At 44.1% G+C, this 23018-nt stretch overlaps 1 protein-coding gene across 1 annotated transcript; it reads left to right on the top strand.

Annotated features, from left to right (window-relative positions):
- Positions 1-461: 461 nt before the first annotated feature.
- On the top strand, positions 462-21140 carry LOC310960172 (NACHT, LRR and PYD domains-containing protein 3-like; the record flags this gene model as incomplete). Its single annotated transcript, XM_083931795.1, is given in 13 exon segments — positions 462-486; positions 560-644; positions 5927-6005; positions 6153-6378; positions 6657-8454; positions 8559-8732; positions 8827-9000; positions 14653-14826; positions 14921-15094; positions 17758-17931; positions 18986-19032; positions 20604-20788; positions 20793-21140. Coding segments are annotated over 13 exon segments (3663 nt in total).
- Between the last annotated feature and the right edge of the window lie 1878 nt (positions 21141-23018).

Genomic DNA, 23018 nt, shown 5'->3' with positions numbered 1-23018 from the left:
AATAATAATGTTCAGTTATGAATAATGTTTGTAACTATGATTAGGTTCAGTTATAGCTATATAAATGCAGGTCCATTTGTTAGCTATAATAAGGTTCAGTTATTAACAATAATAAGAGTACAATAGCAATAATAGTGTGCTCTGTCCTCCATCTGTCAGTAGAAGAACATTTTCTGTGACGTCCCTGACTCTTGCAGACTTTGACAGTGAAGTGATGAGGAAGTGACAGCAGCTTCACATCAGATCGATTGATGAAGCAGATTTAGCAGCATCTCCTCTTTCTGTGTTTCCTCCACAGCTGAAGCTACAACGTCTGTGACTGGAAGAATTCAGCAGCTGAGCATCATCCAGAGACATTGTCAGTGTTGTTTTTGGTGACAGAGATGTGGACTCTGCTATGAATCAGTGTGAGGACGGAGAGGAGGGAGTCCCTCCCTCTAAAACAGCTCTGTGTGGGGAATATGATGGACAGACCAAAGCTCAGAGGTGAGGTTACATCTATTATCAGATTACATTTGATGAACAGGGGAACGTTACTCCTCCACTCTCTTTGTATCAGGATGCAGCAGCGGAGACAAGTACTTGGACCTGGCCCTGGCCCTGGACCTGGATCTGGACATGGACATGGACCTGGACCCAGCTGTGTGTCTATAAAGAGTGAGCAGTCTAAGGATTGGTTTGATTACTTTAAAGATGGACAAGCTTCTGATGGAAGGTAAGAATCTTCAGGTGAACGATGCCTCGAAATGTGCTTTTAATCTGATGCTCAGTGAAACCAGGATCAGATCCACCAGCCAGATGCTGATACTTTTATTATTGATATTATTGTTGATAATGTTCTGACATATTGGGGAGAGTCACGTGTCCTGATTTATAAGGTGAAATTATGAACTCCTGAAGTTTCATTACCGGTAATTTATCAAAAAACAAAGTATATCTTATTACTGTTAAAGTTCAACAACAAAAAAATGTTATTGCATGAATTCTCTGAACCAACAAGGTGATCACTGCTCACTAGCAATGGCACACAGGCATTATTTTAGTCTCAAGTGCAGTGCCCAGTTGCATACAGTTAAACCACTTAAGCTCAGGTTGCCCTTAAATTTTCATCCAAGGATGTCTAAGGGAAAAATTAGTTGCATAAAATCCCAATAAGAATTTCCTTAGGGTGTTGTAAAGGAGAACGCTTGCTCTCTTATAGGTTTGCTCATAACTATCTAAATGAAACTGAACTGAATTGAATTGAATTAAATTGAATTAAAGTCAAAGATAAAAATATTTTGGGATTTTGTCAATTCAACAACTCAAAGTTGTGTGATGTGCATCCAAAACTCAGATCCATTTATAGTATTGATCTTGACACGTAAACATCAAAATTAGACTTGTGCGGAATGGAGCAAAATCATTCATGAATCTGTTGTTTTTTTTCATTTTAAACTGCCTTTCATTAGTCACTTTGTCTTTTTTAAAAGGAAGCAGAAGCAGATATCCGACCCTCCTGGACCTGAACCCAGCTGTGTGTCTATTAAGAGTGACTGCAGTATTGAATTTAAAGTTGGACAATCTGATGATGGAAGGTAAGAATTTGAGACTAAATTTTGTTCCTTTAAAGAAAAATCAAGTCAATTCAATTCTATTTAGTTCCAAACCTTAACGATGTCATGACACTTCTCATATAGAGTAGGTCCAGACCACACTATGATTTATTTATGATTTACAGAGACTAGTGGTTTGCATCTGTCCCTTATAGGACAATCCCACTGTCCCAGATACATGGGTTACAATACGATTCAGGGAACGATACATTTTATTTTAATAACCATTTGCTGCTATTTGATGCAGTCTGATACAATTCTCAACATTTGTTTGATAATGAATGAAAATAAGCTAATTCTATAAAAGCGGCATTGCTGCTTACCTTCAAATAGATAGATTTCATAAAAGACAAGGAAATCCCAAGTGTTTTTGTTCCTTTACATTATGTTATGAGAAGAAAATGGAACAAAAATGTCTCATTTCAGAATAACATGTCATTGGGTTTATGACTTTTCCAAACAAAGACTTCTCCTTCTGTGAACAAACCAACTCTAACGTATTTACCATGTGACCAAAGACATGACTTTAACTCCACTGTGAGGTCTGAGGTGAGACTTAAAACAGGCTATAGACTGACACAGAAGACATGAGACAGTGTCTGTTGACCCCCCCCTCAGTTCAACACCTGCAAAATTCGATGTTGATTCCCTCAGTTACAAACAATTGCAAATCTTATTTGCTGGACCACAGGTTTGCATATTGATGTAGTCACATCTTTAATGTTAAAATCAGTTTCCAATTTGCATTGGTGAATCTTTACCCCCCTAACAGAGAGCTGACTTTCCCCCATGAGCAACAGCAAGTCACATTCAGCAATCTTGCGCACAGTGGCAACGAAAACCTGACCGGCTCTATAGTGGATGGCCATCTGTCTTGACCGGTTGGGGCGGAATAGAAAGAGAAAGAAAAAAAACAGAGAAGCAGAGCAACCACAAAATTGACATCTACAACTATGATAATAACAGGAATATGATATCTCCGTGTACACCTCAGTGTTTCACAAAGACCAGGTAGAAATGTGTGGTGCAGGGCCGTACGGAGACCATTTGAGGGGCAGGGGCTCTGACCTCTCCCCTGTACAGACTCTGAAAAGAGGCGATAGATAGCATGATGACATTCAGCCAAAACGTTCTGAAATTCAAAGTTCTGCAGGGAAGGGAGACTGGTGTTGTTCACACTTTGGAATGAAAGTGTAAAGCTACAGGAAGCATTTATAATTATTAAGCTCAATCTTAATTCTTTTAAGCAGGGGTTGACACTCACTCACTCACTCATCTTCAACCGCTTATCTGGGGTCGGGTCGCGGGTGTAGCAGCTCTAGCAGCTTTAGCAGGGGACCCCAAACTTCCCTTTCCCGGGCCACATTAACCAGCTCTAACTGGGGGATCCTGGGGCATTCTCAGGCCAGTGTGGAGATCTAATCTCTCAACCTGGTCCTGGGTCTTCCCCGAGGCCTCCTCCCAGCTGGACGTGCCTGGAACACCTCCCTAGGGAGGCGCCCAGGGGGCATCCTTACCAGATGATCCTGAACCACCTCAACTGGCTCCTTTCAACACAAAGGAGCAGCGGCTCTACTCCGAGTTCCTCACGGATGGCTGAACTTCTCCCCCTCTCTCTAAGGGAGACTCCATTTTAATATCACATTGGGGAAAGAAACAGAATCAATTTGTGGCACTTGATGTTTATTCTGTGGCGCAGCGCCAGACATTGGTCTATGTATGAGAAACACTGCACCTGTACCACAGTCACCTCAATCAATGCAGTATTATGAAGCTAATTAGGCTTGTGAAAAAGTCATCAGAGCAGCAGCAAACTTGACTCAAAACACATGACACATGTTATGAGTTAACTTTAAAGATGGAACCTGATGGTTCAAAGGTGATAATATTGTATTGGATTAATACACTCAGTGAACAGATGAATGAACTGTGAGAACCAGGGATGAGCTTCTCTGATCTGATGGAAAGATATCAGCACAGATACTGATACTAAGTAGGGATGCTCGATATTGGCTTTTCTGCCGATATCCGATATCCGATATTGTCCAACCCTTAATTTCCGATACCGATATCACCCGATACCGATATCTCCCGATACCGATATCACCTGATACCGATATATGCAGCCTTTTTACACCAAAATTCATCACATATCACCTATTATGGAATTAACACATTATGCCTAATTTTATTGTGATGCCCCACTGGATGCATACATAAATGCAACACGGCTTTTCAAATGTAAACACAGTCTGTACAAAATAAGTTATTGAAAAAAGTGCCATTCATTTATTTGTTTGTGTTTTTAGAGAGAATATTTTGCCTCAAACAACACTACAGACAACATCACAACAAGGAAGATGCATAGCTTCAGTCCACAGTAGTAAACAAACTTAGTTCTCTTTTTCCAGACTGAGTAACCGGCCGTAACTTGACAAATAATACAATCAATAAATCAGCAGTCAAGCTCAACATGCTAACCTGTATTGGATCTAACGGATACAGCACCAGAAATTACCTTCTCGACGTGACGGTAAACAACGCTGTACAGTCCGGGTAAACAATGGTCTGAGAAACACTTGTGACTGGGCGTTATACAGACATAACGGGTCTCCAGGAACTCCACACGTTTGGTGAATCCGGCATCTTGAACGATAGAAAAAGTTTGTTTCTCGGTGTCGGCTGTTGCTTCTTCTCATCACTTTGCTGCACAGATGTAGCGTTTAACTCCGCATGATTCTTCTTGAGTTGCGTAATCAGATTAGATGTATTAAAGGAAGACGCCTTGATTCCTCCTCTCATAACTAACGCCTTGCAGTCATTGCAAAGCGCACATATACTGTTAGTAGGTGACACTTGGAAATACTTCCAAACCACGGACATCTCATGCACCAGGAGAGCTGAAGCTTGTTAGCCACGGTTAGCAACCTACGAGTGAAGCGTGTTGTTGTTATACGTCATCAAGCACGCGCTTGTAAACGGCCCGTGTTGCATTCAGGTACACTCGGAAATGCTGAAGCCTACGGCCCGTGTTGCATTCAGGTACACTCGGAAATGCTGAAGCCTACAGAACTAACATCGGTTGTAAAAACCCGATACCGATAATCCCCGATATTACATTTTTAACTCAATATCGGCCGATAATATCGGTTGGCCGATATTATCGGACATCCCTAATACTAAGTCGATGTTTAAATCAACTACTGATACTTCCTGTATGTGCAAAGATGCTTCACATCATACCCAACCTGGATCATGAAACTGATGTTCTAAGTTTCTGCTTGTCAGATTACACTCTATCTCTATATAATACAGTGGGACATTTCATATAAATGGAGAGGTGTTTCACCAGATTGTACGATTTTAAATGAACTTGAATGGTTTTAAACTGACCTTCAACCTTAAACACTTTAAATTAGTTTAAAGTATGCTATGATTAAGTATATACAATTTTGAAGCATAAATAGTTTAAGATATATAGTGTACATTTTGGATTCAAATACATTAAATCAGTTTGCACATTAATGTTTTCTTGTGTCCCTTTTATTCAGGAAAAACACACAACCCAAAAGTTCCTTATGCTTTCCTACATTTTTGACTTAGTAACACAATTATGCTCCTTGGAAAAAAGTGAGCATCAAGCCCTGCATATGAAGTCGTTGTTCTTTCCCCTAACCCACTTTGAAATAAGGGCAGTTTGTGAGGTATGGATCTATATGCAGCTAAGGACCTTACATCTACTACCTTGTACTGTGTAAATGGCAATAAAGTTTAAAACTCTTAAAACTTTACATGTCACACTTGTAGATCTACTTGTCTTACATGCCAATTGAAGTATGTACAGTGAGTCAGGGAGGGAGAAGGTGATGAGCGCTTTCACTAACCACTCAAAGCACTTCTTGATGGTGAAGTTTTGGGCAGTAATCAGTCAGACAGAGGGCGTTTCTGTTTTTAAGGTCAATGACAATTTTAGTGAAATATAAGACTCTCAAAAAGTCAAATGATAAAAGGTATAACTCTGGTACATAGTGAATATCTGTAAGTTTCATGATTTTAGACTCATTCATAAAAATAAATACACCCACAACAAAAACAGATACACAACTGCTCATCTTGTCTATGGTGATTTGATTCCCAGCACCACCAAGGAGACACAGGAGGTGTGTGTGTGTGTTGTATCTCTACTTGTCTTGAAACACACATCACTCCATCATGCTGCCTCCTGAGCTACAGCTGCATTTTGCTCATTTGGTCTTCATATCAGAATGGATCATCTGTGAACAGATGTGAGTCAGTAAATGTCCCTAAACTTGATTTTTTTTTCTCTACAGAGTTGAGCAGGAGAGCACAGAGGTTCACAGTGATCAGTCTGCTCAGCAGCATCAAACACACCTGGACTCAGTGTTTATGGTGTGTACATGCACAAACACACTTTTCACTATTAACTTCATCAACTACATATTAAATGATAATGGGGCCATTCGGGAACAGCCTGATGAATCACATGTTGTGTTGAACCAGTTTAAATTAAATGTTCAGTTCATCGTTCTGTTCCAGTTGCTGGAGGAGGACATTGTCACTTTTGTAAAGAACGAGCTGAAGAAGATCCACAAGGTTCTGAGTCCCGATTACCCGGAATGCTTAGAGAGTCAGAAGGAGGAGAAGGAGGTGTTGGACAGTGAGGATGAAGAGCATATCAGCAGCAGAGATGCATTTATGAAGATCACACTGTTGTTCCTGAGGAGAATGAAGCTGGAAAAGCTGGCTGAATGTCTGCAGAGCAGTAAGAGGATTTTAATATCTTTAACATGATATATTTTAACATGCACTAACCTGACCCCGCCATATGGATTGATTCGCATTTGCTCAGCATATCCATCTGGGATGGATGGTCTGGCAGGGCTAGTGCTGCACACATCTGCATCAGATCAGAGGCTATTAGTCCTCCACTAATGAGCTGAATAAAACTGTTGAAGGATGAGAAACTATACAGCCAGTGTTAAATTTTAAAATTTTCTGTAGGATCCACTCACTGGTTTCATTTGTTGTTTGTTCATTTAGGAAGTCATTCTGGAGTTTGTCAACGTAAACTGAAGTCTAACCTGAAGAAGAAGTTCCAGTGTGTGTTTGAGGGGATTGCAAAAGAAGGTAACCCAACTCTTCTGAATCAGATCTTCACAGAGCTCCACATCACAGAGGGAGGGACTGCAGAGGTCAATGATGAACATGAGATCCGACAGATTGAAACAGCATCCAGGAAAACAGACAGACCAGAAAGAACAATCAGACAAGAAGACATCTTTAAACCATTACCTGGAAGAGATGAGCCAATCAGAGCAGTGATGACAAAGGGAGTGGCTGGCATTGGGAAAACATTGTTAACACAGAAGTTCACTCTGGACTGGGCTGAAGACAAAGCCAACCAGGACATACACTTCACATTTCCATTCTCTTTCAGAGAGCTGAATGTGCTGAAGGAGAAAAAGTTCAGCTTGGTGGAACTTGTTCATCACTTCTTTAGTGAAACCAAAGAAGCAGGAATCTGCAGGTTTGAAGAGTTCCAGGTCGTGTTCATCTTTGACGGTCTGGATGAGTGTCGACTTCCTCTGAACTTCCACAACACTGAGGTCCTGACTGATGTTATAGAGTCCACCTCAGTGGATGTGCTGCTGACAAACCTCATCAGGGGGAAACTTCTTCCCTCTGCTCGCCTCTGGATAACCACACGACCTGCAGCAGCCAATCAGATCCCTCCTGAGTGTGTTGACATGGTGACAGAGGTTAGAGGGTTCACTGACCCACAGAAGGAGGAGTACTTCAGGAAGAGATTCAGAGATGAGGAGCAAGCCGGCAGAATCATATCCCACATCAAGACATATCAAAGCCTCCACATAATGTGCCACATCCCAGTCTTCTGCTGGATCACTGCTACAGTTTTGGAGGATGTGATGAAAACCAGAGAAGGAGCAGAGCTGCCCAAGACCCTGACTGAGCTCTACATCCACGTCCTGGTGGTTCAGTCCAAAGTGAAGAATGTCAAGTATGATGGAGGAGCTGAGACAGATCCCCACTGGCATAAAAAGAGCAGGAAGATGATTATGTCTCTGGGTAAACTGGCTTTTGAGCAGCTGCAGAAAGGAAACCTGATCTTCTATGAATCAGATCTGACCGAGTGTGGCATCGATATCAGAGCAGCCTCAGTGTACTCAGGAGTGTTCACACAGGTCTTTAAAGAGGAGAGAGGACTGTACCAGGACAGGGTGTTCTGCTTCGTCCATGTGAGTGTTCAGGAGTTTCTGGCTGCTCTTTATGTCCATTTGAGATTCACAAACTCTGGAGTCAACCTGCTGTCAGAAGAACGGACAAAATCCTGGTTGTCTGAAGTGCTTAGAGGCAAATCTGCATGTTTTTACCAGAGTGCTGTGGACAAGGCCTTACAGAGTCCAAACGGACACCTGGACTTGTTCCTCCGCTTCCTCATGGGTCTTTCACTAAAGACCAACCAGAAACACCTCCGAGGCCTGCTGACACAGACAGGAAGTAGCTCACAGACAAAAAAGAAAACAGTCCAGTACATCAAGAAGAAGATCAGAAAGAATCTGTCAACTGAGAAAAGCATCAATCTGTTGCACTGTCTGAATGAACTGAATGATCGTTCTCTAGTGAAGCAGATCCAACAGTCCCTGAGTTCAGGACGTCTCTCCACAGATGAATTCACTCCTGCTCAGTGGTCAGCTCTGGTCTTCATCTTACTCTCTTCAGAAAAAGATCTGGACATGTTTGACCTGAAAAAATACTCTGCTTCAGAGGAGGCTCTTCTGAGGCTGCTGCCAGTGGTCAAAGCCTCCAACAAAGCTCTGTACGTGCACGCATAAATATCAGCTTAAATATAGTTTTTATCCATTCAGAAATAACAACCATTGTTTGTAATTATTGTCTCATGTATTGCTGATTTATCTGCAGACTGAGTGGCTGTAAACTGTCAGAGAGAAGTTGTAAAGATCTGTCCTCAGTCCTCAGCTCCCAGTTCTCTATTCTGAGACATCTGGACCTGAGTAACAACAACCTGCAGGATTCAGGAGTGAATCTGGTGTCTGATGGACTGAAGAGTCCCCACTGCAGACTGGAGACTCTCAGGTTGGTGTTCAGCTATTTGAAAATGATGAAGCCCTCAGCTCTTATTTTGTTCATATATTATTTTTTGTATGGACTTTCTATTCAATCCTTTTAGGATGAGTAGCTGTAACCTGTCAGAGAGAAGCTGTGAAGCTCTGTCCTCAGTCCTCAGCTCCCAGTCCTCTAGTCTGACAGATCTGGACCTGAGTAATAACGACCTGCAGGATTCAGGAGTGAATCTGGTGTCTGATGGACTGAAGAGTCCACACTGCAGACTGGAGACTCTCAGGTTGGTGTTCAGCTACACTACTAATTAAGGGAAAACATACATCGCACATCAGATGTTGATGATCGAATGATTCTGTCACAGTCTGCCCTCACTTGATTCACCTCACCTCCCAGTCCTTTTCCACCGACCACTCCCCCCTCATCAGCCCAACTCTCCACACCTGTTGGACTCAGCTGCCTCTGATCACCAATAACCCAGTATATAGACTCTCCCCACCGTTCACTCTCTGCCAGATTGTTCTCAGCACTCATGCAAGACTCTCCAGCGGCTTCTGGACTGCCTATGCAGTTTCTACCCTGCCTTTCCCTGACCATCCTGTCCTGTCGTCTTCCCGGTAATAACCTCTGCCTTCTGTCCCCGACCTTTGTCTGGTTCCTCCTGGTTTACGTCTGCCTCTCTCCTGAGCTGTTTGGTGAGTCCCTGCAACGGCTCATTGATTCACTGCCTGGCATCAACTCTCCTTTCGCCTGTCCCCCTTTGTGGAATAAAGCTTTAATTACCAACTGAACCTGCCTAATTGTGTGCTGCTATTGGGTTACAGTACAATCTGGCCAACAATGCACGCAATGCAACGTCTCCATCGAACTGCTTTGAGAGGATTGAGCACACGTTCCAGCAGCACAAGGCTATGTTCACCACCTCCAACTCTGAGGTTGGACATGCAAGAGCAAGCATTGGTTGCACTAGCTACCCAGGTCCAACAGCTGACGACCACCCTCGCCCAGGCTATACCCCATGCTTAACCTCTGGTATCGACTGCTCCCAGTTCGTCTATACAATCGCCTGAGCCCAGGTTGGGTACCCCAGAGCGCTATGCTGGAGACCTGGAGGGCTGCAACCCTTTCATCACAAACTGTTCCACTCTTTTCACCCTATAGCCCAGGAAGCGCCGAAAGGGGCCTTTTCCACTTGACTGGCAGGGCTCGGCTGTGGGGAATGACTGAATGGGAGTGACGCATGTCAGGTTGCTCCTTATTTTAGACCTTTGCTGCTGAGATTCGCAAGGTGTTCGGCGAGGTGAGTGATGAGTGGAGTGGTGTTGTTCCCCTGCCTAAAACTATTCCTGCTTATGCTCTTGATGGCCATCTTCTGGGGACTGTTACTCACCAGACGGTCAAAGTGTGCATGCTTCTTTCCGGCAATCACCATGAGACCATCCAGTTTCACATCCTGCAGTCTCCCCATTTTCCCCTCATCCTGGGTTACCCTTGGCTTTGCCGGCACAATCCCAACATCAACTGGGCGACGGCGGTCATCTTGGGTTGGAGCCCTTCCTGCCAAGTGTGTCTGAAGAAAGCCTCAGCTCCTCAACTGGTCATCTGCTCCAGTTTTACTCGAGATCTGATGGGGGTCCATGACTTTGGTGAGGTTTTTAGCAAAGCTAAGGCTACCTCCCTTCCACATACTCAGCCCTATGACTGCACCATAGACCTCCTGCCTGGTTCAGCCTTTTACTCCCTGTCTGCCCCTGAGAGAGACGCCAAGGAACAATACATAAACGAATCCTTGGCTGCTGGTATCATCTGTCCCACCTTGTCTCCTGCTGGGGCTGGGTTCTTCTTCGTGGGGAAGGACAAATCTCTGCTACAACGACATCACTGTGAAGAATTGCTACCCCCTCCCACTCATCTCCTCAGCCTTCAAGCTCCTGGAGGGGACCACTATCTTTTCTAAGTTGGATCTACGTAAAGCCTACTACTTGGTCCGCATCAGAGAGGGAGATGAGTGGAAAACTGCTTTCAACACCCCCACAGGACATTATGAATACCTGGTGAGGCCTTTTGGCCTTTTGGCCTCATCAATGTCCCGGCCGTCTTCCAGGCTGTGGTCAATGGCGTTTTCAGAGACATGTTAAACATGCACGTGTTTGTCTACCTTGATGACATCCTCATCTTTTCACAGACCAAAGCGGAACAAGTACACAACCTGCAGGCGGTTCTGAATTAGGAGAGAAAGTGTGAGTTTCACTCCCCGCCAGTATCCTTCCTAGGATACATCGTTGGTCAAGGGAACATCAAGATGGACCCTGCCAAGGTCTCTGCTGTTAACACCTGGCCTGCTCCAAACTGCCGCAAGCAGCTCCAAATGTTCCTGGGGTTCTCCAACTTTTACCGCTGATTCATCCGTGGATACAGCACTGTGGCCGCACCCCTCAAGGTTCCATTACGGTGGTCCACCAAAGCCGACAAAGCTTTTCAGACTCTCAAGACAAGGTTTACGTTGGCACCCGTCCTCCAAGTTCTGGACTCATAAAGACAGTTTGTGGTGGAGGTGAATACATATGACTTGGGGGTGGGAGCTGTTTTGTCCTAGCAGGCCGCCGGGGACCAGAAGCTTTATCCATGTGCCTTTTTCTCCGAACGCCTGACCCCTGCTGAGAGGAATTATGATAGTGGCAACTGAGAACTGAGAACTGTTGGCGGTTAAGTTGGCTTTGGAGGATTGGCGTCACTGGCTGGAGGAAACTAAGCAGCCTTTCTTGGTTTGGACTGACCACAAGAACCTTGAATACCTCTAGTCAGCCAAGAGCCTCAGTTCTCATCAGGCTTGCTGGTCTCGATTCCTCACTGGCTTCAACTTCTCCCTCTCCTACCGACCTGGGTCCCGCAATGTGAAACCGGATGCCCTCTCTTGACAGTTCTTGGAGAAGGAGGCGCCTGCCTCTGGCCCCAAGACCATCCTTTCCATCCTCGCACATGGATGCCTCCCTCACCTGGGTGGTGGTGATGTCCTCCAGTGGGCCCGCAGCTCTCAAATCATCTGTCATCCTGGCATCCAGCAGACCAAGGAGATGGTGCAGAGGTTTTGGTGGGCATGGCTTCCGCTGCCTGTACCCCATCGACCATGGTCCCACATCTCCCTGGACTTTGTAACTGGCTTACCCCCGTCCAGTGGTCACACCACCATCATGACCCTGGTCGATAGATTCAGCAAGATGGCTCACTTTGGCTCATGTTGTTCCACGTCTTCCTGCTCCATGGTCTTCCCATTGATGAAAACTGAAAGAAAGAATCAGGAAATGGAGACGGCTCTGTGGTGTATGGTGTCTAAACACCCTTCCTCCTGGTCCCAGCAGCTGTTGTGAATAGTACACTGACGAGCTCCGCCACAGGGCTTTCCCCTTTCCAGTGTGCTTATGGGTTCCAGCCACCTCTGTTTCCTGCCCTGGAAAAAGAAATTCCCTGTACCCTGAAGTGCGTCGCTTCCGCAGGACGTGGACCCAAGCCATGGGGGCTCTTCTTCGCTCCGTGGACCGCTACGGGTATCGCTGCATCGTCACTGCACCCAGGCTCTCACCTACCGTGCAGGCCAGAAGGTGTGGCTTTCGACTCGGGACAGTTCTTTGAGGGTGGAGTCTAACAAGTTCTTCGGTCCCTTTGAGATCCAGAAGGTCATCAATCCATCTGCTGTGAGGCTCAAGTTGCCTCGTTCCATGCGGGTCCACCCTACGGGTCCAAAATCAAGCTGGTCCTGGAGAGCCCCTGGTGCCTGCAGTTCCCCTTCCTCCACCACCTGGGATGGGTCTCCAATACCTGGTCGATTGGGAGCGTTACAGTCCAAAGGAGAGGTCCTGGGTCCCTGCCCGGCACATCTTGGACGCCCAGCCTCATCAGGGAGTTTCCCGACCAGGCGTCCTAGTCAGTGACTGCTCCTTGACTCCCTGCCTGGCCTGGACTCTCCTTTCGCCTATCCCCCTTTATTGAATAAAGTTCTTTACCAATTGAACCTGCCTGATTGGGTGCTGCTATTGGGTCTTCAACTATACCTGTTATAGAATCAAGTTGAAAATTGTTACTGATGTACATTTTATAATTTTGATGTACAAAATGATGTAACAACGATCAGTGGAAACCAAAATCATCAACCCACTGAGGGCTGGCTTCACAATCCCACCGAAAATCAAAGTGAAAAATTTCATGCTGATCCAACAACTGATAATGTGACTCAGTAGTGTGCCTGTATGCACCCCTGACAAAATCTGGGGTACTAATGAAGTGGGTGTATGTCCTGGGGGATCTCCTCCCAGATCTTGATCAGGGCATCAGTGAGCTCCTGGACAGTCTGTGGCAGTACTTTGCAGCGTTGGATGCACGCTACATAACACCCCATAGGTGCTGAATTGGATTCAGGTCAGGGGAACAAGAGGGCAGGACAATGGCATCAATGCCTTCATCATCCAGGAACTGCCTACACACTACCGACATGAGGCCGGGCATTGCCCTTCACCAGGAGGAACTGAGGGCCCACTGCACCAGAGTAAGGTCTGACAATTGCTATGAGGATTTCATACTGGCACCTACAGTAAGGATCAGTCAGGGGACCATCAATGACCCAATGCCAAACCGGTCATGCTGGATAATATTACACGCAACATAACGTTCACCATGGTGTCTGCCAACTCCTTCTCGTCTGTCATATGTGCTCAGTGTGAACATGCTCTCATCTGTAAAGACAGCAGGGCGCCAATGGCGAACCTGCCTATTCTGGTGTTCATCCTCACAAAGGAGCGATACTGGTCCTGCTGCTGTGTTGATGCTCTCCTATAGCCATGTCATGTCCTCCTGGTGTCTCCTCCGTGCTCTTGAGACTGTGCTGGGAGACACAGCAAACCTTCTTGTGACCGCAACGTATGGATGTACCATCATGGAGGAGCTGGACTACCTGTGCAACCTAAAAAAACTGCAGGAACCACCTCATGCTACAGTAGTGACAAGGATTTTGTCAGGAGTGCATACAGGCACACAGGTCCATGCACACTACTGAGTTGTTGGATCAGCCTGAACTCTATCACATTGATTTTCGGTGTGAAAATCTCTCCCCCCAATAAAATAAATGTACTATTATATTTTTTAAGGACACTAGCAGAAGACAGGAATCAGTCAGGAAGGATGAGGAGAGAGCAACTCTCTATGGCCCCCACATTAAAGCCATTCCCTTTTTGTCGGTTGTCTTGCTTTTGCTCCATTCCACCTGTTGCCACTTTCACTTGCACCAAAGCAGGTGAAATTGATTCAAAATCACTTCTTAAATGAAGAGGTTGATATCCCTAAAGTTGAATTTATCCAGTGTTATACTGTGCCGATTAATATTTCCCTTAATTTTCTTGAGAAGTGTATTAAAAAGGGACTCAACACTGACGATTAATATTTGCCTTAATTTTCGTGAGAAGTGTGTTAAAAAGGGACCTAATACTGTTTTTAAATATTTTTGTTCAGCTGGAGCATAAGCAATTGGCTGATGTGCAACTAATCACTCCAAGCTTTAATCCCACACCAAACAAAGGTTGGCCTCGGCTTCTCTCTCAGGTATGTGCAGGAAGAAGGCACTGGTGAGTGCCCACCATCTGTGCTTTTCAAGAGCCCACCTCTTTCAACCGGGCAATAGAGTTGTACTCGCACTGGTCAAATGAACTAGGCTTTAGCTGTGAAGCGTGCTTTGGCATGGTACGAATTGGCAGTGTGGGTGCACCCTAAGTCAATGGAGTGTTACACAGTGAAAATTAGCATCAAGGCTAGTGGACATTTGCCCTAGCTAGCTACATGATTACAGTTTACTGAAGATAACTAGAGACAGACACTAGAGACTTGCTAAAAAAATTAAAAACAACATTGTTCTCACCAAATATCACCTGTATTGTTGACTCCTCTTCAGACTTAGGGACTGTAAACTATCAGAGAGAAGCTGTGAAGATCTGTCAATGGTCCTCAGCTCCCAGTCCTCTAATCTGAAAGATCTGGACCTTACTAACAACAATCTGCAGAATGCAGGAGTCAATCTGATGTCTTGTGGACTGAAGAGTCCACACTGCCGACTGGAGACTCTCAGGTTGGTATTCAGCTATCTGAAAATGATGAAGCTCTGAGTTGATATTTTCTTCATATATTATTTATTGGATGGACTTTCTATTGAATCCTTTTAGGATAAGTGGCTGTAAACTGTCGGAGAGAAGCTCTGAAGATCTGTCCTCAGTCCTCAGTTCCAAGTCCTCTAGTCTTAGAGATCTGGACCTAAGTAACAACGACCTGCAGGCCTCAGGAGTGAATCTGGTGTCTGATGGACTGAAGAGTCCAGACTGCAAACTGGAGACTCTCAGGTATTTGCTCACATTTTCAAATAATGACCCTCTGAACTCTTATTTTCATCATATCCTACTAGAGTGCAGTTTGTGCATTTTGTCTGTCTGTTTGTGTGTCCCTGCATATCTCAGGAACAGGTGTATTACTGGGGACCCATGGCTGCAGTGTCAAATTTGGTGCCATTTGGACACCCAATATGTTCACTATAGTAACACCCTTAATAACCCAAAAAAGCAACAGTGTCTTTTGGGAGATGACCATTATAACCTGGCGATTATGTCAAAGCAATCAACTAAATACGCCTATATGGAAATTAATACCTCCACTTAATATATTTGACTCTGTGTTTCTGGCCGCGGGTGCCGGATATAATTGATAGGATTTATACAGCGCCTTTCTCAGTATTCAAGGCGCTTTACAGAGTCCAAGTTCCATTCATTTACACAGACATACATGGTGGTGGTAAACACCGATAGTAGTCGCAGAGAGTCCTAGAGAAGTCATAGAGAAGGACTTGGTCATGACCGAAAGAACGAGGCTGCGGGTACAAGCGGCCAAAATGTTATTTTTCAGGTGGGTGGTTGGAGTCTCCCTTAGAGATAGGGTGAAAAGTTCAGCCATTTGTGAGGTAAGAGCCACGGCTCCTTTGCATTGAAAGGAGCCAGTTGAGGCGGTTCGGGCATCTGGTAAGGATTCCCCCTGGGTGCCTCCCCAGGAAAGGTGTTCCAGGCACGTCCGATTTGGAGAAGGCCTCGGGGAAGACCCAGGATCAGGTGGAGAGATTATATCTCTACACTGACCTGGGAACGCCTCGGGATCCCCCAGTTAGAGTTGGTTTATGTGGCCGGAAAAGGGAAGTTTGGGGTCCCCTGCTAGAGCTGCTGCCCCCGTGACCAGACCCCGGATAAGAGGTGGAAGATGAGTGTGAGTGTATGTGAGTACTTCATAATGGTGGAGGTTATGTCAAAGCAGTGTTTACACTGACAACACAAAGTGCAGCGGTATGTCTATAGATTGGTGAGCAGCGGCCTGGCTGTTTCCACTAGAAGTGCATTTCTCTGCGCTGGTCAACAAGTGATTCAATAAATACCAATTTTGTGGATGGGCAGGTTTCGACATTTAATTATGTAAAAATTAAGGGGGGTTGAAACTTTTTTCCGCTTGAAATAATAGCGGAACAACAACGGACCAGCTCTTCACTCTCGCAAGGGTCCTGGAGGGGGGCCTCGGAGTATGCCAATCTGGTCTACTGTGGGAGGTGCTGCGGGAGTATGGGGTGTATTTCACCGTCCTGCTTTACTTTGAACCATTTCTTTTATGCTAGTGTTGGCAGTGGTGAAAGAATTACTTCTCAAAACTTGTGTCTGAAGTAAAACTATTAACCGTTAATAGTAAAACTATCACTGCACATTAACTGCATTCAAATATTTATTTAGTGAAGAGTATATACTTAAATTAACTTGATGTCTGTCTGTGGATTTATTGTTAAATTGTGTGAGTAAAATCTGAATCTGTGACACAGTATGCACTTTCTCTTTCAGGTAAATGTAGTAGTACGCTTTTATTCCCCTGAAGCAGAAGTAGACAGTAAGTAAGTTGTATCAAAATCGAGTGGGGCACGGAGTTGGTGGCAACGCAGTCATTTTAAAAGCTTTGGAGCAAACACACTCCTGTGGTACTGCAGACTTCAGATCTGAAATACCAATCAGTATTTCTTAAAAATTTCGCTATTTAGGCAAACATTTTGTATATGACAGATCCCCTTTTCCTTGGTTGATTGGCAGTAGAACACAGTAAAGACACTTGGGAACAGCCATCTCATTTCATCTTTTTGTTCTTCGAGGGGGGTGAAAGTCACACAAAGCAGAGATATTCATAATTCTATACTATGTGCATTAATTGTTGTTGTTTAAGGTTTATGTAGCAAGTTAAGTTTTACGAGCAGTGGAGTCAGTAAACATTCATGATACGAGTTGAGACTCTTATGATGATTTAACTACCAAGGGTCCACGCTTTTATTTTTCTTAATTTAAGTATCTATTTTATAAGATCTATTTGATAAAAACATTTAACTATTGTATTAAAGCTAAGCTAACCAAGCTAACATCAGCTGACAGCTGTTGCCTTAGTAACAGTAAACGTTCAGTAGTTTAATTTAAAGTGTAATTCCGGCACAAAATAATGGTATATACATACATTATATACCATGGTATTATTTACATACTTACATACATCCAATAAGCCATCGAGACAGTAACGGAGAAATCTGGTAGAGTCGCTAACAGTCGGACGTGGCTAACACTGATTAGCTCGGGGCAGTATGGTGAACGCATCAACACAGCTTTTTTAACCACTAATACTGCTCAAAATAACACCAAACCTCTGCAGCAGCATGAGAAGAGTCATACAACGAAGCACCAATGGGCTTCTTCCTTTGGGATTGACTTTGGTAATCCACTTGAATGGACTTTACTACGAGAAAGAAAGAAATGCATTTTCATCTAATTGTGTCGCCTCGACAACGTTCTCCAACAGAGCAGATGTCATTACACACCTGATGATCTGTGTGTGTGTGTGTGTGTGTGTGTGTGTGTGTGTGTGTGTGTGTGTGTGTGTGTGTGTGTGTGTGTGTGTGTGTGTGTGTGTGTGTGTGTGTGTGTGTGTGTGTGTGTGTGTGTAGTCTGTCAGGCTGTCTGGTCTCAGAGGAAGGCTGTGCTTCTCTGGTCTCAGCTCTGAGCTCCAACCCGTCCCATCTGAGAGAACTGGACCTGAGATACAATCATCCAGGAAGCTCAGGAGAGAAGCTTCTGTCTGCTGGACTGAAGGATCCACACTGGAGACTGGACTCTCTCAGGTATGGACAGACAGAAGGACTGGACTCTCAGGTATGGACAGACTGGACTCTCCCAGGTATGGACAGACAGACTGGACTCTCAGGTATGGACAGACAAACAGACTGGACTCTCAGGTATGGACAGACAGAGACTGGACTCTCTCAGGTATGGACAGACAGACAGACTGGACTCTTAGGTATGGATAGACAGACAGTCTGGACTCTCTCATGTATGGACAGACAGACAGACTGGACTCTCTCAGGTATGGACAGACAGACTGGACTCTCAGGTATGGACACAGACAGACTGGACTCTCTCAGGTATGGACAGACAGACTGCACTCTCTCGGGTATGGACAGACAGACAGACTGGACTCTCTCAGGTATGGACAGACAGACAGACTGGACTCTCAGATATGGACACAGACAGACTGGACTCTCAGGTATGGACACAGACAGACTGGACTCTCTCAGGTATGGACAGACAGACTGGACTCTCTCGGGTATGGACAGACAGACAGACTGGACTCTCTCAGATATGGACAGACAGACAGACTGGACTCTCAGGTATGGACAGACAGACAGACTGGACTCTCTCAGGTATGGACAGACTGGACTCTCTCAGGTATGGACAGACAGACAGACTGGACTCTCAGGTATGGACAGACAGACAGACTGGACTCTCTCAGGTATGGACAGACAGACAGACAGACTGGACTCTCAGGTATAGACAGACAGACAGACTGGACTCTCTCAGGTATGGACAGACAGACAGACTGGACTCTCAGGTATGGACAGTCTGGACTCTCTGAGGTATGGACAGACAGACAGACTGGACTCTCTCAGGTATGGACGGACAGACAGACTGGACTCTCAGGTATGGACAGACAGACAGATTGGACTCTCTCAGGTATGGACAGACAGACAGACTGGACTCTCAGGTATGGACAGACAGACAGATTGGACTCTCCCAGGTGTGGACAGACAGACTGTTTGTGTCTCTAACTGATGAACTCTGGTTCATGTTAAAGGATCTGATAAGTGAAGTTGATGGTGTCTTTGTGTCCTCCTACAGGATGGACCATGGTGGACCACAGAGACTGAGACCGGGTCTGAGGAAGTGTGAGTGTGTTTTCAGTTTGATTCATGAGAACTCAGCTGCACGTTACACAAGATTTTAAACATTTTCTTGACTTGATTCAGTTTCTGTTTTTGTGCAGAAAGATTTTAGAATTCAATCAATTTATAATCCACAAAGACAGCAAAGTGAAGTCAGTGATCCAACAGAACCAATAAATCCATTTCATTAACAGTGGAGCCAACAGAGAGCTCTCTTTCTCCCTTCTTCTTTTGACTCACTGATATTTTGCAAGAGCTGTGTTGCCTTCAGGTGTTGCTTGTAGACTCGTACTTTACAAGTTTGACATATAGACGTCGTGTTCAAGAAGCCTTCACTTTAAACCTCTAGATGTGTTTTATAAATCAGTGTTGCAAAAACTACCATTCATAAACACAACAGTCATATGTAATGTCCCAAAGATGTTGAAACATACATCTGACTGCAGCCGCCACTCTGAGGACAGTGACAGGAAGTGCACTCAAAAAATACTAAATAAAATCGCACTGACATTTACGGTGAAGCAAGCTTTTTCTGTACGCAGACATATCCAATGAATAAGTCATGTACTTTATATACTGATTTCATGTTCTTCTATGTAGCACATAATGCCCACAGCCCTCTGATATTCAGTCAACATCCAGACTGTGGTGAAACCTTTTCTCAGATCTGATGTGTGAACGTTTGAACTCTGTGCTGAATGTGAGCTCTTTGGTGGAGCTAATAACAGGATTATAAAGCTGATGGTTGAGAGCTGCTTTGTGCTGCAATGGAAGATGATGCTCTAGTTTTGTTACTGACACTTTATTCACTACATGTTTATTGATTTGGATCATCAGCTGTCATCATCGGGTCCACAGCTGGAAATAAAACAGTATTGTTGACGTTAAAGTACTGTTCATTATTTAATCATGATATAATTTGAGGGGGGAGTACATTTGAAAACATCTTTGTGTCCGTACAATATTAAAAACTTTTTGTGTTTCTATATGTGGAGTGAAACTGTGAAACATTAGGTTCATCAGTTGTGGTTTCCAGGCATGGCCCAGTTTAAAAAGCAACACCAAAATATGGTTTACAGGAAAAAAGAAATTTTTATTTTATTTTAATTATTTATTTTCTATGGTGAATACATGGTTTCTTTTTTTGTGGTGTGTGTGTGTGTGTGTGTGTCCATGTGTGTGTGTGTGTGTGTCCGTGTGTGTGTGTGTGTGTCCGTGTGTGTGTGTGTGTGTGTGTGTCCGTGTGTGTGTGTGTGTGTGTGTGTGTGTGCGTGTGCGTATAAAAATATGTAGCAAATATAAAAGAATGTGTAAAAATAAGATGATATAAATATGAATGCCATTCATTATGATTATTATTATTATACAGTCGTGGAAAAGAAACTTTTGCTTCTTCCTGGTCATTTTGGAACATGTTAAGTTAATATTGTGTCCCTGTCCCTGCATTATTATTTTAATTTTATTTACATGTTTGAAATAAATCAATTATTCATGTTTTCACTTGGGACAGATGGATATGAAATGTCTCTATAAATGGTTTGATTTCAGTAATTGTGTCTTGTTCTCTCCATCAGATGTCTGTGAACTGGAACTGGACACAAACACAGTAAACAGAAAACTCAAACTGTCTGACAACAGCAGGAAGGTGACACATGTGAAGGAGGATCAGCCATACCCTGATCATCCAGACAGATTTGACTACTATCCTCAGCTGCTGTGTAGAACCGGTCTGACTGGTCGCTGTTACTGGGAGGTGGAGTGGAGGAAGTGTTTCTATATCAGTGAGTTACAGAGGAATCAGAAGGAGAGGAGACGGTGATGACTGTGTGTTTGGATGGAATGATCAGTCCTGGAGCCTGGAGTGCTCTGATAGGGGTTACTCAGTCAGGCACAATAAGAGAAGAACAAACATCACCTCCTCCTCCTCTGTCTCTAACAGAGCAGCCGTGTATGTGGACTGTCCTGCTGGCTCTCTGTCCTTCTACAGAGTCTCCTCTGACACACTGATCCATCTCCACACTTTTAACACCACATTCACTGAACCTCTCTATCCTGGGTTTTGGTTCTGGTCACCTGGTTCTTCAGTGTCTCTGAGTGCCCTGCAGGTCTGAGTCTGTGGACAGAAACACTGACTGAAGATCAGCTGCTGAAATCAAAGTTCAGTCAATGCGTTTCCATGCAGTTTAAAAACCTGACTGTATTCGGGTTAAGGTCAGACTCTTCTTCTTAAACACCATAAAACCAGAGTTCTCATACCCCAGTTAACAGACCTAGAGAACTCCTTTAGTAACTGGAGTTCCAGAGTTATAACTCCCCCTCCCCACTCCACTGCAGCTTTGACCTGGAAATAGAATGAACCAGGAAGAAACGGCGCCAAAAACAATGTGAAAAAACAACGATAGAGCGTTACCTTTAAACCAAGGGAGGACTTCACCACGGCAAGTAAAATCACTACCAACAGACCTGTTTCTATCGTAATTCTGTCCAAAAGTCAGCCGTTCGTGATTACTGATGTGACTGTAAATGTAAACGCACTGATTGTGTTCACCATCACACACACACTCTGCACTGTGAAGCAGATCTGTCTCACACTCAGACACTGATCTCTTTGATCATCAACATTTAACACTTTAACTAGAAACTCTTCGTCTGAAAAAAACCCTTTTTTATGAACTATTTCTGTTATTTTTGAATTATGATGTAATATATTTTACGTTTGTGGACAAAGCTTCTGTAAACAACCACCATATTTTCTAATGTTTCAAATAAAATCTATACTGCTCATGTTAAGGGTCAGCGTGTTTTCTTTTGATCACTTTCATGTTTTCATTCATCAGTTGAATTCTCTTTTCCTGAGTTTAACACACTCAACATCATCAGGTTGATCCTGAGGGGGATCTCTTTCCTTCGCCATCACAGTGTGAGGGCTCAGAGGGCGAGCAGCTCCTGGAGCGCACTGTGAGAAAGACAGGAGAGAGGGGGACCACCTTTCCATGATTATCTTTAATATTCCTTTTTTTTCTGGCTCTTGACGATAATAGTAAAGCTCAGCAGGTTGTAGTTGGACTGTCCAAGAATTAATCATAAACGCTGAAGCTTCGGTTTTATTTTGACTCTGCATGTTTTAAAGGACCAATTTGAGTTTCTGACCAAACTTCAGGTACACAAAACAACCACAAAGAGACACAAAAACAACCACTAAGAGACACAAAACAACCACAAAGAGACACAAAAACAACCACTAAGAGACACGATACAACCACAAACTGATCAAAGACTCTGAATGACCCTTTTGATGTTTTGATGTGTTTGCAGTTGGACCAGTCCCAGCCTGGTCAGATGCGTACATGGACTGATGAAGCCTCTTGGATGAGTGGTGAAACGTCTTCCTAGACAAACAACCAGTCCAGTTGTTTTTGACTGAAATTGCTTTGAGGATAACGATGACCTGGACGAATGAGAACATTCACAGGCTTGATGTGTTTGCAGGTTAATTTACTGTATTTTATGGATTATTGTTTCACAGTAACGACTTATCTTTACTGTGGTGCCAGTCAGAGCCATTCAAAATATTATAAGTAGTGTGTGAAACTACTTGGTTATGTTGATGAAAATATTGTGCTTCATATCGTTATCGTTTTGCACTTTCACATGGATGGGACATGAGCCGTAGTCTCCTGGTTTGTCTCAACCGTTTGAGGCTTATTTTACCAGTCACCTGAACATGTAATATTAATGTTGAGCATTTTACACTGCAGAAAGTTAAAAAGCCTGGTGCAGAGCATACAGGCGTAAAAGGCTGCCTAAAATGTTAAATACCAATGTTTCTGTGGTTGGCAGAAACGTAAAATGCCAACATTTTTTTGTCTTCCACAATATGATTTTGATTTGTTTAAATCATTCACTCATCTTCAACCTCTTGTCCCTATCGGGGGTTGCGGGGGACGGGGGACGGGCTGGAGCAAATCCCAGCTGACATCGGACATGAG

Source organism: Echiichthys vipera (genome assembly GCF_963691815.1).
Source record: "Echiichthys vipera genome assembly, chromosome: 17".
Lineage (NCBI taxonomy): Eukaryota > Metazoa > Chordata > Actinopteri > Perciformes > Trachinidae > Echiichthys > Echiichthys vipera.
This window is presented reverse-complemented; position numbering and strand designations above follow the sequence as displayed.